This window comes from Opisthocomus hoazin, chromosome 22 (genome assembly GCF_030867145.1).
Source record: "Opisthocomus hoazin isolate bOpiHoa1 chromosome 22, bOpiHoa1.hap1, whole genome shotgun sequence".
In the NCBI taxonomy this organism is placed as follows: Eukaryota; Metazoa; Chordata; class Aves; order Opisthocomiformes; family Opisthocomidae; genus Opisthocomus; species Opisthocomus hoazin.
In genome coordinates, this window is record NC_134435.1 from 3,220,176 (window position 1) to 3,238,775 (window position 18,600).

An 18,600-nucleotide genomic window follows, 5' to 3' on the forward strand; every position below is an offset into this window, starting at 1 on the left:
CTCCCCACCGCCGCACCCCCAAACCCCCCCACCCCCAGCCCCCCAGGCGGATTAGGGGCTGCCGGTCCCTTTAAGGAACGCTCGTGTGCGCCCGTGTGTGTGTGCGTGTGGCTCCGCCCCCGGCCCCGCCCCGCGGCTGCCAATCACCCGGCGGCGCCTTTGATGTCGGCAGCGCCGCGCCGCCGCGATCGCAGACGGGGAGCGGGCGCTGGGAGCCTCCGGCCGCCCCGCTCCGAGCCGCCGCCGGCCGCTGCTCCCGGGGAGCGTTCCGGGGCTGGGGGGGGGGGCACGGCACCGGGGTGGGCTGGGGGGGCGAGGGGGGCTGTCGAGCCCGGCATCCCGCGGCGCCCGCCGAGCCCCCCGCAGAAGCGCCGGGAGGAAAAGATTTAAGAAGGAAAAAGAAATTTTTTTGATTTTTTTTTTTTCCCTGTTAAGGATTTAGAAAGTTTGAAAGTTGGAAAAGAGGGGGGAAAAAAAAACTTTTAAAAAAAAAAATTTAAAAAGAAAAATTTGAAGAGGGAGCAAAATTATTTTTTCAAGAAGGGGGGGGGGGAAAGTGAGGGAGGGGAAAAAAAAAAAAATAGATAGTAAAGAAGTGCGAAGGGCTCGCTCCGGAGAACACCGCTCGCCGGGAGAGTTCCGGAGCGGCGGGAGGAAGATGCCGCAGCTGGGCAGCGGCGGCGGGGACGACCTGGGGGCCACGGACGAGCTGCTGGCCTTCAAGGACGAGGGCGAGCAGGAGGAGAAGATCCCGGAGAACGCCTTCACCGAGCGCGACCTGGCCGACCTCAAGTCCTCGCTGGTGAACGAGTCGGAGGGCAGCGGGAGCCCCGCAGCCGCCGCCGACCCCGAGGTGAGCCCGGACCCCCCCCACACCCCACACCCCCCCCCGCCCCCCAAACCCTCCCCCTCCTCCAGCCCCGGCTGCCGCTCTCTCTCCTCCCCATCCAGGCCGTCAGGCGAGTGCAGGACCCGCAGAGGGTTTATCAGGAGAAGCTCCCGGACCACATGGATGATGGTTAGTGGTGGCGAGCCCCCCGCGTCTCTCGGGGTTCCCGGTTCCCCCCTTGGCCTCCCCTGGGGAGGGGGTGAAGCCTCCCATCCCCAGCCCGCTGCTCCCCTCATCAACGAGGGTCCCCAAAACATCCCCACCCCCCATAACACCCTTTCTGAGGAGCGTGGGGCAAAAAGGCTCCCAAAATGTGCTGTAGCCTCTTTGGGGGGCCCTGACCAGCGGAGGAATCACCTGTCCTGAGGTGAATCTTGACGGGGGGCTTCCATTTTGGCAGGTATGAAGCCCCAGGACCCAGGGATGTACAAAGGCTCGGCGTATTCCGGCTACCCCTTCCTCATGCTCTCGGACCCGTACCTGCCGAACGGATCCATGTCGCCTCTGGTGAGTCCATCCTCTCCTCACGGAGGAGTTTCGCGGCCTCTCTCGCTGCTGGAGGACGTACGGCGCAGGCACCTGCACGTCGGGTGTCTTTTTTTTCCCACCGGCTGAAACACCCGGTTCTGTCCCAGCCGAGGTGGGAAGGGGGAAGGATGCTTCGCTCCGAAGTAGCTGGAAGAGCTTCTTTTCCCACTTCCCTGTCCTCTGGGCTCGGCTTTGCTCCTCCAGCAGCCCAGCCCGAATACCTGATGTGAGAATGGCCCTGCCTTTCTCTGGGTCGCCGGCTCTGGAGGCGAGCGGCTCCTGGGGTTTGTGTTCGGGGATGCGTCCCGCGGTGGATCTGCTTGGGACATGGCCAGGTTTTGGCCTCGGTTAGGGCTCTGTGGCGGATGGTGGCCCGGAAAGCGGAGCTTGTGCTTCTAAAATGGCCATAGAGGTTTTTAGGAAAAGGCTTAATGCTGCTGGAGGACTGTTCCCGTCTTCTTCCTGTAAAGTTTTTCCCTCTTGGATCAAATCAGCTTTGGTAATTCTGTATGTTCTAGTGTTTATGAGGCTTTTTTTGCGATCTGAATGATTAAAACTAAAGGCTTCTCTGCAAAAGCTGTCTTTTCACATCACCATCGCGATCGGAACTTCAGAAAATAATGTCATGACATGGCAGCAGGCGGTTGCGGCCGGTGTCGCTCCTGGGGAGCCGGCGTTGCAGCGTTCATTTCAGACGTTGTTCTGCGTTTGCAGTCAGTAAATGAGCACAGAGCATCGTTTGGCTTATTTCGGTTTTAGTTTTTAACCTTTAGCAGGAGAAGGCTTAAAAGAATATAGAACACCGCCCTTGATCTCGGGCATTTGTTCGCTGGAGGGGCGGGAGGTTACACTGATGTTATGAAAAACGGATGGATTGCGGGGTGGGAAACTCGGGTTCTAGCGCGACGGGACCGTGTCCACGGGAATCCCTGCCGTGTCCCGACGCTGCCGGGCTGGGCGGCCGAAGGAGCCGGGAGCCGGCCGTACCCCAGCCCTTCCTGGGGGGCCTGGTTCCCCAGCTGCTGACCGTCGTAGCTTTGCTGAAGTCGGTTTGCAGATATCAAGGATCTGTCCCTAAATTTTGCAGCCTTCCTCCAGTTTGCAGCGAGAAAAGACGCGTTTGCAAGGCAGGGCCAATGCACGTTGTTGCAATCCGAATGAGCATTTTTTCTGTCGCTTCCCACCTTGTGTCCCTTTGTCCAGGTACCCCCTCACCCTCCCCCCCGAAACATTAAGGTGCTCTCTTGCTGATAAATTTTAAATGATGATATTAAACTTGTCTTACTTAAACACATTTAGTTTGCTCCCTGGTGTAGGATCTGGGTAAGTTCAGAGTTACATTAGCCCAGCAACTATTTATTGTAGTGGAATATTGAAACCAAGATGAGCAGCAAAGTGCAACAGCCTATTTATTAGCAAGCAGGCTAAAAAGTAGAGTGTGGTTTGTGAGTCGCCTTTCCCCTTGGTAATGCAGTAACACCCCGAGAGGTTACTGCCGGAGCAGCAGACGGGAGCAGACTGTGCGGAACTGGACGGGGGGAAAACCGAGTGGCAGAGAAGGGGTGATCCCGTCCCCGGAGAGCCACCGCCATCCTCCCCTGCCGCAGCCAGCCCTGCCCGGGCCTGCTCGGATCCTGCGCCGCTGGATGGTGCCTGGCTTGGAAAGCTGATTTGATGTTTTCGGCTGAAACTCTGTTACCTGACAGCCCCGGGAAGATTTGTTCCTCAGATAAGGGCTGGTCGTTTGGTTTCTCGACTTGGTACAGCAGCTATTCTGATATAGCATTCTGGGCCATTTTGTCTTGTATTTATATTGACTGCACAAAGGTTATCATAGTAAATTATGTATTGCTCTCGTGTAGATTAGTTGCTGCTGTGCATATTGTATAAAGTTTGGGCTGTAACCTGGTGGGTGCTTCCCATAACTGAGGAGGTCAGATCTGTGCCTGGAGATTGCAGGTGCTTAGCCGTCCATCAAAGTGTGTTTAATTAACACTTGAGCAGGAGTCGAGGAGGAGGGCTGTGTGCGTGAATGGGATTACATATCACAGTCATGCGTGCACTTGGTAGTGGAGATTGTATTTTGGTTAATGAGGCTTCCTGGAAACGGCTGTTTGCAGCTAGGATTAGTTTCAGAACCTTCAAAACATAGAAATTAAAAAATTTAACCCAGGAGTACTTTGGCAAACTGTCAAAGGCTTTACATTTACCTGGTTTGAAAAATACAATACAGCTCCCTGAAGGACGAAGGGTGGCCGGCACCGAGGCTGCGGGTTGAACCCCCGCCCTGCGCCGCACCGTGAAACCACATTTATTTTTTTTACTTTTTTTTTTTTTTTTCCCCCTGTGGGCTCCCCCTGAACCCCATCAGGGTGCTGCTGGCAGCACCGGAGCCGGCCCGGGGTGCCTGCCTGGGTGGGTGTGTCGCTACCGGCGTTACCGGCGTGCTGCTTTGCTTTTTCTCCTTTCATATTTTCTCAGCAGCATCGCTCTTGCTGTGTCTCCCTCGAGGTGGTTGCAGCCCGCTGACTGTTACGCTCCTCACCCCAGCATCCTGCTGGGCTGCCCGCATCCCCCCAGCCAAAATTGCCTCTTTTTTTTTTTTTTTCTTAACCAAAACACACCCGCTTGTGTTATTTACACGCCATGGTGTCGCTCCGGGTGCTTGAGATCGGTGCCAGCACCGAGCGTGGCTGATGTCCCCGGCGAGCAGCAGGATGTGGCCAGGGCCACCCCGCCGCGCGTCCCGGGCGTTCGGCTCGGCGCCGTCGCTGCAGGTGGCACGCGGCGGTTTGGGGCGACGAATTCAGCCGGAGCGATGCCGGTGGGAGCAGCAGGGCTGTCAGAGGGAGGAGGGCTGCGGGTGGCCAGGGTGTGCAGGGGAAGATGCTCCTGGAGGTGGGGGACGAGGCTTTGGGGGGACATGAGTTAGCAGGCACGGTTGTGTTGGGTTGACGGTTGGACTTGATGATCATGGAGGTCTTTTCCAACCGTAGTTATTCCACGAGGCCGGGCGTCCCGTGTTGTGGGAGCGTGCTGTGAGTGCCCGTCGGCTGGCCGGGCCGCGGAGGGCACGCTCGTGGCAGAGCGTCTCGGCCCAGCCCGTGCACGCATCCGAAATCTCGACGTCTTGCAAGGCGTCTGGAGAACCGTTTCTCACCCGGCTCTTGGGTGTCGCGTGCGTGGTGGTTCGTGAGTCTGCGTTGACTCTCCCGGCTCTTGCAAAATCCAGCTTTTCCCAGAGTGGAATACATAGGATTTGCTGATTAAAAATCTGCAAGAAACCTCCAAAGAATGTCAACAAGTTGAAGAACTGTTTTTCTAAATGAAATATAAAATCGTAAAACTATATCCTTTTTTAAATAGTACAAATGACTTGAAATCAAATTAAGTTACATCCTTAGTAAGAACATCAGCCTTTTAGGTGGTTACAAACATGAGAGGTCAGACATGGTCAAACATGTTAACTTTGATCAGATTAAAATATTTTTCTTGCTACAGTTGTATAATTGAGTTTAGACCCGAGGGGGTTTTCTGAACATTGTTATATCTTGTACCATGTGGTAGTTAAATGGTAGAAGGAGTGCTTATAAGTTCCTTTAAGTTCCTTTTGTAAATAGGCTTAGAAAAGAGGGGGGTGAGCCCTGCTGTTCCGTATGTAGGGCACAAGCCCTCCCCACTGCTGCTGGTGGGAGAGCTCTGTGCTCCCTCAGCACACCGCTGTTGTGTGCGGTGAGCACGTGGGATGCGTGAAGGCAGGGTTTACGTGGTTGATGTGTAAAGCTGAGGCACTGGACCTTCTGTCTGTGTGAGAAACAGAGGTCCGAGAGCCTCTGTTTCTTTGGAAAACAGTCACTGCCTGATTTTCTTAAGAATGAAGTTGTCTAACCAGAGCTTGTGTAGGAGCAGAAGGGTGGTGGTACCTCCCCAGCCTCTGCACGTCTGGAGTCCCCGTCTGAAGGCGATGCTCAGAGCCCGCTCCCTGCGGTCACCCGTGAGCTCGGTTCCCGCTCAGAGGGCTTCAAAGGTCCCCTTGGGCAGGGCAAGATGAAAGCGTGGCTGCTGCTGGCCTGGGGCCACGGGTCCCAGATGCCGAACGCGAGGTCGAAAAGCACGGGGCTGGCAGGCTCCCGCGGCCCTTTGGAGGACGGGGACCCTGGGACACGGCTTCGTCGGCCGCAGCCCGCTCCCCCGAGGCTCTCCATCCCTTTGCCGGAGGCTGTTGGGTGGCAGGAGATCTGCAGCTCTGCTGCTGCCGTGTGGAGACCTTTCCGTCCTCGCCTGCGCCGTCAGGGCGATAGCTTGGTGTTGCCTCTTCCTGTGTTGGGTTCTGATCTTCTCGAAACCAGTGGCACAACTCCCTGGAGTCGCTGCATGGCGGGGATCTGTCGCTGCCAGGGGGCTGCCGGGTCCCTCTCCGGATGCCGTGCGCGGAGGGAGGGCGGCTGCAAGCACGCGGTCGCTCCGTGCGGTGCCCGCCGCTGCGGGAGAGCGGCATCGCCGGCAGCATCCCCGCCGGGCTCCCTGGCACCGACGGCACCTCGCCGGGGCAGCGCTCCGTCGCCGAGAATTGTTCGATTCCCAGCAGAAAACATTACGAGTGCGGCGGCTGCTGATGGGCGTCCTGGCAGACAGACGGAGGAGTCATTTGTTCCCTCCTGACCAGGGCGAATCCGCTTCTTCCAGCTCTCCTACCTGGCTTGGAATAGGATAATGGTGAAAATAATTTTTTTATATTAAAGCATAATGTCGGGTAGGTGGATGTACCGAGGCACAGGGCTTCCGAGGTCATTTATTGCATGTCTGATTCAGCCCTGGTTCCCCCCCAAGGAAAATTCTTGTGTTAATTTCTGAGTTCATATCACACCCTCAATTTTGAAGCAGAACTTCTCTTTGAAATAAATTAGAGAGTTCTTCTTAAGAAGCAGTGACATGATACAGCACTGCCTGTGTGTGGTCCGATATAACCTTATTTTTAAAAACGTTTGGAATGAAAAAAAGAGAAAGGAAAACGTCGCAGGGAAACAAAAGCAAGTTTTATGTAAATCCGTGCATGTGAGTAAGCGTGCACGTGATTCCGACAGTTCGAGATCTGCTCTCCCGATGGGATTCCTTCGCAGGCTGCCCTGGGACTGGCTTCCTGGGCACGGGGTGCTGTGTCGGGGGGAGCTGCGGTGAGACCGTGTACGGTAACGGCACCGTTCCTGCTGTTTGAGGTGTTATTGGCTCAGCCGGGTGAGAAGTTGGAGAGAAAATCAAAACCATCAACCCGAGCTCCCAAAGCTCATCCATGTTAATGATTAATATTTTTGAAAGTTTAACCGTGAAGAACAAAGTGGTTTGGGGGTAAGCGGCGCACGATGTGTCCGAGATGAAAGAACAGAGCTGGTCCGGTATCCAGAGCTTTAACCGAGCCAAGGGGGAGCGGTGGGAGGGTGGTGAGGAGCTCTCGACGTGCTCTTGCTGCTCGCCTCGCTGCTCGTGGTCCCTTCCCTGCAATAATTCTGCAGGCACCGTTAAATTCCTGCGTTCGGGTGGAAACTCTGACAGATCCGTAGGGTTGGGTGTGCTGGCGTTTGCCTTTCCGAGGTACCCATGGAAGTAACCCCGCGTGTGTTCCTGTGACTAAAGAGACGTCGCCGAGTCTGTAGGGGTGACTGACTGCTCTCAGAGATCATCTGTGAAGGGCCGGATCCTAATCGCAGGCTGAATCCCTCTCTATCTGCAGCGTGATCTGCAAGTGAAGCAGGTTTTCAGGGCATGGGTGGTATGAGCTGCACACCTAAGATCGCAATCTGGTCTGGGCCGTGTGTGTCTGTGTGTGCATGACATGATGGTTCCTGGTAGAGCACAGTCAAGCGCTGAGAAACATCAGCAGTTTGGAGGAGACATCTACGGCTTGCCATTGATTTCACACCCGCCGTTCTTTGTCTGCCCTTCGGCCATGAGTGGGTCCAGCAGGACTGAATTTAGCTGGCGTTTTGTCCAGGCTGGGCTTTGGGCTTTGTAGAGAAGGTGAAGGAAAGACCCCTGCGTCTGTGAGCATCGTGTGTGCTCCTGGGGAGGCTGTGCTGAGGGTGAACAGCAGTCGAGCACGTGCTGCCGTTCAGTTACTGAAACCTCCAGCGCCGGTCACAGATTCCTCACAAAATCCTCAAGGATTGCCTTCTCCCGTCCGTTGCATGAATTTGAAGAGGGTCTAGATGCCAACCATCCTCAGCGCTGTCCTCTTGGGGAGGGCGTTGCTGGAGCTTCTCGCCATCCCAGCCCTCTGAGACTTTGGGCTGTCTGCAGCCACCATGTAACACCTCTGCGTCCCTTTGCTGCTCCTGTCATTGGATTTCCATGGCTTTGCCACTCCGGCTCCCTGGTCTTGGTGCCAGGAGATGGCTTGCGTCAGCATCTCTCCCAGCCTGATGTGTACATGTTCTTACCTCATCATTTACCAATGGTGGGTGGAGGGCACAGAAAGAGGAGAGTAGGTACAAGTCGCTTCCTGAATTCTTTGCAGAGCCGCCTGGGTAGGGAAAACTTCTCAGCCTGACCAGATCCCAGGCTGGTGCCGGGCTGGGACATCGGAGTCCCCTCCACAGGCTCTTTCGTGTGCTATTCTTCCAAATCTCCCTTTAAAAAATAGGCTATACCATGATACTAGCTCATTAGTGTCTGTGTCTGGAGGATGAAACAAAGGTTTGGTAGGAGGACGGGTGACTCAGAGGGTTGGGAACAGGATACGGAGCTGTTCCTTTCCCAGTTTCCAGTTTTAATCCAGCTGAATCAGGAAGGAGCGAACGCCTGCTCCGTCTGCCGGCTTGTCCAGCGGTCTGTCCGGGAGGGCACGGCTCCCTCCACCCCCCAGGCAGGGCGAGCGTTCTGTGGCGTGGGCGATGAGATGTCCTGGGAAGCTGCGAAGTCGGTACCAAGCCCTCTGCGAGTGTCAGCCGAGGTCTTGGCTCTCGCCTGGGGACTGCCGGCTCAGCGCGCGCCGCCGGCTCACAAACCCACTGACTTCGGCTCTTAAGGGAAGCGATTGCAACATCACGTGCCTCCCGGTCTTGATTACGGCAGGATCTTTGGCTTGGTCACCTCCTAATGAGCTTGGACAAAGAGCTCTCGGCTTCACCTCCTGACGGAGCGACTTCTCGCTGCTCCATCCTATGGCCCTTTCTCTGGCCTTTGGGTCTTCATCACCCTTCCCAAAGTCACGAAGGGCTATTCCACCACCGCTGTGAGGTGGTTTCACGGAGGAAGGGAGAGGTTTGGTCAAAACTGAGGATGAGGAGGGTTAGCAAAACCTGGCAGAGCTGGCGGGACCCCTCTGGAGCATCCCGCTGGCTGGAGGAGCTGGGCGAGGGGTCACCCGAGGGGCTTCAAACCACGGCTCCTCTGCCGCCCGCCGCTGCTGTGCGAAACACGGCTCCGCGGCTACGCGAAGAATCTGGTTCATTGTGTTTCACGGGGTCCCAAAATTAGTATTTTGTTGAACAAAACAATAAACTCCACAATGCTGTGGTAAGTTTTCGAAACCAAAGTAAAGCTGGATGCTAGAATCTAGAGCGCTTTCCCCCTCCGGTTATAACAACTTTACATTTGATTAAATGATAGGCAAAAAGCCGTCTCAACAGTATCTCCTTTGTTCCGTGAGGAATCCGGAGCTCGAATATACAAAGTACATGTCTGCCTTGAAGAGCTGCACAGTGATCATGGTCTGAGCGAAAAAAGACTTTTTTTTGTTTTTTAAGGTATTCAACTTGTGTGCTGTGTGTTGAATTTGTTTTCTGCTGTGGTTTGCTCGGAGGAATAGCGTACGCGAGCGTAAACAGAGGTTCTCCTCTGATGGGACTCGAGCAGAAGCGAAATGTGAAAGCCCAGGATGGTAAAGTGTTCGTGATTTGGTGCAAGGGGGTACGGGTATAACCACGCTCGTGGAAGAAGCGCTGGGGAGATGCTCTGTCCAGCAAAATGCTAAGAGAGGGTCCAAAATGTGGGATTTCTCTTCTAGCACCGAGGAGGTGGCACTGCGGAGATGGCTTGCGTGCTTAGGAAATGGAGCACCGTGAGCTCTACCACATGAGAACTTGTTGTTCTTAGCATGGAGAGGCTGATGAGTTGCCTCTCGTTACGTGCCGCTGCCCCGGAATTACTGGCTGGGAGCGGAGATAGCGAGGAGCTGTCGTCTGCTTCTACAAACCTCTCTTTGTACGGCAAAGAAGAAAGGCGGATGCTGAAGGGGGGGTGACGGGGCGCAACCCCTGACCCCAGCGTACCCCCGGCCGAAACTTGGCCTTTGGGCTGTGGCTTCGTGCTGTAGCTGACAGCGTGTGGCACTGCCAGCCCCAGAATCCGACCGGGCAAAGGGACGCGCGGGCTCGGACATCCCGGTGACGTTCTGCAGGATCGCGTCGTGCTGTGCCGAGCATCCTTTTGGGACAGCCAGTGCTGTCATGTAGGATAAATGGAAATATGCACATCAGCCCTAAATCCAAACCAGAACCAATAATATAAAATAAGAAATAAATTTAAAAAAAGAAAAACCCCACTCAAACCTTTCTGTTTAACTTTCTCTGATACAAAGCAATTCCTCCAGGACTGTGCCCCATATGAAACACATTATAAATGCTCTTGTAAAATCCACATCATTACACCACATGAAAGCCTGGGTCCTAAAAATAGCCGTTCAGAGAGGATGCAGGCTAGTAGCAATTTCGGTGATCATGAAATAGCTGTGTTGACATCTCTATGCATGCACACCCACAGAAAGCTTTGACTTTTGAATATTCTTAGCAACATTTCTGCTTTATGGAATTTTCCACGTTCTCGTCCCATGAATAGTCTCTTAAGCCGGGGTGTTCCTTTCTGATCTTTCTAACCCTGATTTTATTGAGAAAATGGTGAAATTTTTTTCTTTTTTTTTTAATTTTACGTGAAACCCTTCCCTTGCTAGCAGTTTGACAGCGGTTGACAGTATCAGTTGTATTTCCCTTTCTCCTCTCAATGGGAATATTTTCTTTTTCCTTCAATAGGCGCACACATCCCTGATATTTGTGGGGTTAACTCTCAAAATACAAACCTAGAGTGTTAGATGATAACACGAGGAGCTGCCACATCTCCCCGGCTCTTGTAGCTGTTTTAGTATTCGAAAGAAAGTAAATGGAATCTGCAGTAATTATATACCAATGTATCCACAACAAAAAAAATTTCTTCCTTGTCCCGGCGATCAGAACTTGGCTTTTGTTTTGCAGTATGAAAGGCTGCAGCCTCCTGGCTGCGATGTGCTCGCAGCAAAGCCCTGGCTGGGATGAGCTGCCGTAGCTCTGGGATAGGCAACAGAGCCCTGCCAGCTGGTATCGCTGGGGATCTTTTTGAAGAGCCGTCGGGTTTGATGTTACTGCTGTTGCGTTTCGGTTTTAGCTTGTTGTTTGTTGGAGATCGTTACTGTAGGGACCGCTTTCTGAAAAACGTTTGAACCTTCGGCGCTGGTCTCGCGTTTGCGTTTTTGTTCTGTGGGCAGAGGTGGGGATGCTGGAGACGTACCCCAGGATGGCGGAGGGGTGCGGTGTAAGCTGGTCCGGGGTTTTAGGCGGGTGGCCCTGCTAAAGCCAGGTGGGAACATCCCATTTCCTCAAAAAGAAGTTTGCTTTTGGAACTGGAGCAAAATCTTTGGAGATAGCCAATGAAATAATAGGGTGTTGAGGAAAATGGCATTGCTTCCTAAATAGCTGGCACAAAAATGATGAAGTCTGAAGCTTCATTCGGGTCAGATGTAGCTGTGATGGGGCAGGACACAAACTCCTCGAGCGATGCAGCCCCGAGTGATCCACTGTGAGACTCACCGTCATTCTCTGCGTTGCTTTAACTTACGGGCAGCTCTTGTCCCTTGTCCAGCTCTGGGGTCCTTTTCCAACGGCGACAGGCTCTGAAGTGTTGAGATCGATGGGGTGAATGCTTGCAGGCTGTTAGCAGCTTTGAAGAATCGAATGCTGTAAATGTGAAACCCACAGAAACGTGTTTGCTGTTGCTAATTTAGCTCCCGCAAACAGCTGCAGAGGGGGACATGGGAACACCCTGCCAAGGTGGTACTTCTCTCTCGACTTCGAGTGAATGCGTTCACTTCTGAACGCAGACAGCGGTAATTTAAGGGTTTATTCCCATCAAAGTGCTAAGAAATATTGGTTCCTGTTGGCATGCATGCTCTGTGTAGTGCAGCAGATACTGATGGTTAGAGAAAGCCAGAGAGTTTTTGAACACTTCTGCCTTGAAGTTACCATCGTGCCTAAGTCTTTTTGTGTTTTCCATAATTAATTTGGTGGCTGAAGGCAGGGTTATATCTGGTAACATAAGTTTTCTGCTATTCTGGTGAACTCTGCTTTTCCCACTAGGAGCAGAATTCAGGTAAAAACGCTAAATGCGCTGACTGGGACTTCTGACAGCACTTGAACACAAGAGCTGTTGTAGAGAGAATTGAATTTCTTCACTCAAGAGGACAGATAATTACCTGATGCATCAGTGCCAGTTGCTTGGTTGTCGGCATTAACTGGAAATGGTGTATAACTACGTGCTGAAGAAGAGAAGGCTGAGAGGGGACCTTGTAAATGCTTATAAATATCTCAAGGGTGTCAGGAGGATGGGGCCAAACTCTTTTCAGTGGTGCCCAGTGATAGGACAAGGGGCAACGGGCACAAACTGAAGCAGAGGAAGCTCCAGCTGAACATGAGGAAGAACTTCTTCCCTCTGAGGGTGACGGAGCCCTGGCCCAGGCTGCCCAGGGAGGCTGTGGAGTCTCCTTCTCTGGAGATATTCCAGCCCCGCCTGGACGCGGTGCTGTGCAGCCTGCTCTGGGTGACCCTGCTTGGGCAGGGGGTTGGGCTGGGTGACCCACAGAGGGCCCTTCCAACCCCCACCATTCTGTGATTTAAACATTGCAGAAAAAAATGGTTTAAAATGATAAGACACTGTTTGTACTGATCTGGTACATAGTTCCACGTATAGATGCGTACTGAGGGGTGAGGCAGCCTGCGGTGAGCCCCTGAAAGATCAGCTCCCGTACCCGACAGCATCACTCCTCATCCAGCTTTCCTGCTAAGCCCAGCGCTGCGGAGGCGGGCGGGCTGGCGGGCGGGCGCGTTGCTGTTTGCCCTGGGTGGGAGCTGCCCCTCTCCCACCTGTGCCCGGGGGGCTGGTTTGATACGGAGCCGAGCGATCCCCTTCCCGGAGAGCACCGGGTGCCGTGGCAGACGCCCGTAAATAGCCAAACACACAGCCGTGAGTAACGCCGGCGGTTTGTGCGTGAACACAGGATGTTCTCAGAATCAGGTAAGAAGTGAGGCATGTTACCGAGTTTTATAGCAGAGGAACCGGATAGTCTTGTAACTGCCGTGCAGGGCTGCGGCGGAGGAAGCGTGGTTTTATCCCAGCTTCTGCTCCCAGTCCCCCAGGAGCTTGTTTTTCCGTGACTCAGTTTCCCCCAGGAGTGTGCTGAAGCTTTATCGTTTCGCGTGTGAGCGATGTTTGGAGAGCACGGAAAGGAAAGCCGCCTCTGGAAAAAAACCCACGCTGAAAAAAACCCATAAAATCCAAACCAGGCTGCTGCGAGAGGGGATGTTTCAGGAACGATCAAAGGACTAGCCAAAAAAAAGTAAGCTGTGCTGCTTATTAGACCATTTACTTCAAGATATTAAACAAATTGCAATTTCATAATCTTTTAGCAAGTTGCAGGTGGCCCTAAAACCACAACTCCTTCAAGGCGGTTGGCATCTTTTCCCGCTTTCAAAACAAATCGCCTTTTCAGCCTAAACGGTAATTTTATGGAGTGGCGTTAGCTGGATGGGAGCGATGAGTGGATGGTCCAACCTGTTGTCGCACATACGCATGCCGTGCAAATCTGGGCTGTTAAACCGAGGACAAAATGTCATTTCTGATTTACCTGCTCGCAATATGCTGATGAGAACAACCTCCAGGATTGCACGGCGTAGTTTTTGGACACCGGTACCAAACCCCTGGATGCATAATTCAGATTCCTTGTCATGAAGAATGAGTCTATTTATCTTGGAACCTTTTTTACTTCAACAGTAATCTCTAGGAAATCATTTGTTAACAGTAGTTAGCTGCCAGTTTGTCAGTTAATGGCTGGAGGCAAAGTCAGAAGCGAATGAAAGCTTTTCCAGGGAGCTGCCGCTGTCGCATGTGGTGCAGAAGGGTTTATAACAGAAAGCGGTAGAGGAGGCGGACGGAGGAGTTCAGTCCAACTTTCAGAAGCACGATGGGGTAGAGCCAGCCGTTTTGCTAACACATCCGTTTGGAAAATACTAAAGCCAGCAATTGTGCCCGTGTCAACTTCTAAGCCTAAATTTTCTTCACGGGAGGCTCCAGGTGGGAGCGCGCGGAGGCCAAAACCGCACGTGTTCACGGTGGCTGGGGCTCTGCCTTGCATCGCGGCCATCATCCCCGCATCGCGGCCATCATCCCCGCATGCCGGGCGGGAGGGCTCGGCCGGGGTGCTGCGGGGTGTCTGCCGGGGCAGCAGACTCCTCCGGCTCTCAGCCGTTCTCAATTCGCTGTCAAAGCCTAGCAGCGAGTTTCAGTTAGGTAATGAGAGTTATCTGATTGCTCTTTAATCTGAGCAGCATCGCTACAGCGCGATAACCTCGACTCGCTGTTGGTCTCGTGCTCGGGGCTGCAGGGAGAAAAGTGGCAAGAACGGGTGAAAATTCACTGGAAAAGGGGCTGAGAAAAGGCATCCTAGCCCAACCCAAATCCCTCATTCCTGCAGCAGGAGCGGGTGAGAAATAACTGCCCCGAGTAGAAACTCTCCCATGAAGCCGCAGAATCCAGCTGAAGTAAATACCACTTCCCTGCAGCGTTATCTCCCCCTCTGCGCCGTCTGCCCACAGAGGATGGTAGGGTGTAGGAACTGGCAGGGGATTAATGGCAGCCTGCTTCATAAAAAAACTCAGCTGCCAGAAGGACGTGGGACCCAGACAGAAGTAAAGAGGGGCTGGTTCTCTCTGCAGATGCCCCCAAGTGCTATTTGTCTGAGAGCAGATTTTCCCACAGATCTTTTGGCCTTCATATTATTTGAAGAACCCCCTCTGCAGCTGCAATCCTTCCCTCCCCCGAGGGAAAAACAGGGTGGTAACTTTGTGAACTGAATGGTGTGGAGGTTTAGGAGCACTGCCATGGGAGGGGAAGATTTGGCTCATTAGCGTGGAACATTGTGTTGCCAGGAACAGAGTTTTGGGGCAGAACTAATAACATGGAAGCAGATGCAGTCAGCTTTTATTAAACTGGTTTGTAGATGACTCTAAATAGGCAACAGTTGTATCTGGGGCTTTCCTTGTGAAGGGCGGAATGGCAGACCCCAGCAGCAGAGCCTGGCTTAGGTGCTGGCTAACAAGTACAGAGAAGCCAACTGAACCTCTGGATGTAAGGAAAAATTTCTCCCAAATGTATTTAAAAAAAAAAAAACAACCAACAAAACAAAAAACAAAAAAACAACAAAAAACTTTGTGGCTGTGTTATATTCTTTCAACTCTTACAGTGCAGGCATCTCATTTGGAGTAAGGGACAGCTGTAGAGTCACAGTGTTTATAGTCTGAAGGACCCAGCATCATATCGTCTCCCCTTTATCATGGTGTATCATCTCCTCTCCGCCATAAACTCCTGCATTTCATTCAGTTACCCCGATAGCTGGATGTGCCATTAGCTGCTCGACAGTGCATTGCAGGTAGGGATGGATAAATTAATCTCCAAGCCAAGTTTTGAAGCACTTCTCCCTTGAACCACCCTTTCCGTAGCACTAATTAACTCTGTAACGCTTATCTGCATGGGTGATGGTCGGATGCCATTTCCTGACACATGGCATTCCACAGCCACCAGTAACGATGGGTAGAACTCACTCTGTAATTGCCTTACCCAAGTACACAGCTTAGAATGACCACCAGCCACATACAAATTGCCCATCTCAGCCAGCTACCAGAGTTGAGCAAGGCCGTTGATACCTCTGAGAAGTCACCACAAAGACCGTCCATCCCTCTGCCAGACCCAGCGATGACTATTGCTGTGCATCTTTACGATGTTCTTCTGGTCCTTCTCCACCTCCGTGCAGCCCGGGCTAACCTTCATGAAGGTGTCAGGCATGATCAGTCCTGTCAATGCAGCCGGGCCTGCAAATCTCTGTAGAGGTTCCCGATGGATTTCTGACATCTCCGTAGATGTCCATTAGCTGTCACCTCCTTCCGCACCAACTCCAGCCACCATTTTGTAGAGCAAAGGCCACCGTCCAGAGATCCTTTCTCTGCTCTATGCCTCCGAGAGCAGCCTGGCACATGCAGCAGGTCTTCGTTGACGTGCTCCTCGCAGCCTCGTCATCCCGGGCTGGCTGAATAAGGCACGAAGAATCCCATTTGAATGCTGTACTCCGTCCTACCTTGATTGTGCAATACTTTGTTTCTCAGGCAGTTTCTAATCTAGAGATTTTCTGGGATCTGTGCGTGGCATGAAGGGAAGTCTCCTCATCACCTCGGGTTCTGTCTTTCAGTACCAAGTGTTTAAGACATAATTCTAGGCGTCCAGGGCTTGCTTTCTCTTTGTGTCTCCTTTGCTGTTGCTTTCATTTACTAACATGTTGAACTTCAAAGTCTATTCTTTCTGCTTCCTAATTTTTATGGAAAAAATGGTCTGAACCCGATTTGCATTTCCTCCCTGAGGATACTGGCAATCCTTAATCCTATATATTAAAGAATCTCAGTTTTCCCAGCAGCCTTTAATTCTGGGACTCCTCTTCTGCTCTATTCTCTCCTTGAAATTCTCTCCTGTGGTGCAAAATCGCTCTTCATGGTGCCCCTGACCACTGTCACTTTCTGTTACCAGCTGTTTGCACGGTCGTTTGATCGCTTCTAAGTCCTTTTCCCTTCCCATCCTGTCCTTTGCAGGTAGTTTGGAAAGGTTTTGTGGCCGTCGGTGTGTGTTTGCCCTTGGTGGCTGCAGCACAGGGCCACGTGCTGCGCAGCCCGCCGATCTCCAGGGACCTCCTGGAATAGCTGTTTTGAGAGCCAGGAGATAGCAGGATGGAACCAAATAAGGTCAATAACTGGGTGCTGGTTTATTCGGGGTGATTTTCGTTTCACACTGGTGGGTCCATATTCCAGCGGAGGACGTGGCTCCCGGTGACTGCTGGCATTGAGCTGCTGGAGAAGCAGTTGCCACCCTTCCCCGGCTGCCAGGCGGGATGGCGGCGGGGGGACCCTGCCTGCCCGTCTCGTGTCCCTCTCCCCGCTTCCACGCAGGGACCGCAGCGATTCCCCTGCGTTCCCCGGCCGGCGGGAGCGGTGGGAAGCAGGTAGGGAGCCGGCTGGGCTGACCGCGCGGATCCAGGGATTTGGATCACGCAGACCCAGGATTTCTCTCCTACAAGTCATTCTCAGCTATGCGCTCGGATAATTAGCATGTGCATAAACACTTTGTAATCTTGTGATCATGGCTTGCAGATTAGCTCTTTTGCCAGCTTTGCGATTTCTTTGCCAGTTTTAGTTTTAATTGCAAATCCATTACTGCCAGCTCGCTTGCATACTGTAGCAATAGGCAAATTAAAACACTTGGACACAGTTGGGCGGGTTTCAGTTAAGAAATTAATTGTTACTGCCAACCAGTGCTTTTTAATGTGAGGGTGGCATTTGAGCTTGTTTTTGAGGGCATAATCTCCGAGAGTTCCTTTCTTCCCTTCTCCTCCCCCCTCCGCAGACTGCGTTGCCCTGTCGAGCAGCTCCACAGATGGCATGAAGCAAATGCTCGCCTCTTTGATCTCCTAGTCAAGAAATTTGGAAGTCGTTCTGAATTTATGAGAATCCCGTCTGAAATAAATCTGTCTGCGCGCGGGGCCGCACCGAGCCAGCCCGGAGCTGCAGGCAGGGCTCACCTGGAGCTCCCGGGGAAGCGCAGGATTACATCCCACGAGAGCATCGTGTGATGCTGTAGCGATAAAGAGAAACTTCATGCATATTGTCGAGCATGAAAAAGTCTAGACAATCTCCAATTTACCAGTCGGGGTAATTGGCTAAAGGCTTAATCCGCCCTGATAATCCAGTAATGGTGTTGTTGGCAGGACATTGATGTAAATATCACTCAGCAGTGCTGGCAGCCGCTGTCTCCTGCGATTGCTGCCCTTCCCGATTCCCTTTCCACAGTCGTTAAGGCTGACGGGGAATTTTCAGAGTTCTACAAACTTCTCGCCTTTGGTATTTTTCGCAGGCTGCCCGTGCTCGGTTGATGTTGTTTAACATTGAATAGGTAATGTTTTTTACCAGGTCAGAATTTTCACAGAAACATTCATCAAGAATATGTTTTTTTTCTTCTGATGCCTTTTTTCCCCGATGTATTTTTCACATGGCTCATCCCAGCTGCTGTCGCAGGGGTATTTTGAACGCCTGTCCATTTGCCCCGTGGGGACGAAGGAGGGGGAGCTGGGGCACACGGGCTGTAGCAGCAGCAAGATGCAGGGATGGACGGACGGACGAGTGCCCCTCCAGCCGTGGGTCTCCCACCGCTGCAGCGTTTCATCCCCGCGTGCTGCCTTTCGTGGCCTGTCGGTGGGTTAGAGCGTGGCTGCGCTGTCTAAGATTGTCGTCTAACTGCACATGAAGCCAGCTGACTGAATCACCTGTCCCATTCCTGTTTCTTTATTCCCTGTAACTCATTCCTTCCATTTACCTTGGTAAAAGTGGTTGTTTTCAGCCAGCTTTGCAGCTGAAGGGCTCTGGTCCCGTCAGCCTGTACAGCACCAAGCACAAATGAACCCTGCTGGGGTACTGGAGTCTCCGGGACTTAATTTAGCGTGGAGTCATATTTGCTCACTGAAAAGCTGCCTGCTTGTCTCTGGTTGCTGGCCTTGCAAGTTTAGTCCAGGGACTAAGAGCCAAGGTGGTGTTTTCTGCTGGTGCATCACCACCGGATCGTGCCCTGAGGATTGTCTGCGCAGCTCCCCTGCCCGCGCCGAGGCTCTGGACCTGTAATTGATTGGAGCTCAGCAAACGATTCCCCTGATGACTGAAGCAGAAACACCCTGGAATTACTTTTCTGCAGCAGGGTTGACTCTGCGCTGCCGGCAGAAGTGTTAAAAACCCCATAGATAATAATATATATAAACTTCGTTTGGTCACTGAACCCAGCTGAGATGGCTGCGAATCCCT

At 52.7% G+C, this 18,600-nt stretch overlaps 1 protein-coding gene across 7 annotated transcripts in view; it reads left to right on the forward strand.

Annotated features, from left to right (window-relative positions):
* The first annotated feature begins 593 nt into the window (after positions 1 to 593).
* The window catches only part of TCF7 (transcription factor 7), a 79,351-nt gene continuing 61,344 nt past the window's right edge, over positions 594 to 18,600 (forward strand). For all 7 annotated transcript variants that reach the window (XM_075441821.1, XM_075441823.1, XM_075441824.1 and 4 more), the window contains exons 1-3: positions 594 to 853; positions 952 to 1,018; positions 1,290 to 1,396. In XM_075441821.1, the coding sequence (XP_075297936.1) occupies positions 659 to 853; positions 952 to 1,018; positions 1,290 to 1,396 (369 nt within the window). In that variant the 5' untranslated portion in view covers positions 594 to 658. The remainder of the gene's footprint in view (positions 854 to 951; positions 1,019 to 1,289; positions 1,397 to 18,600) is intronic.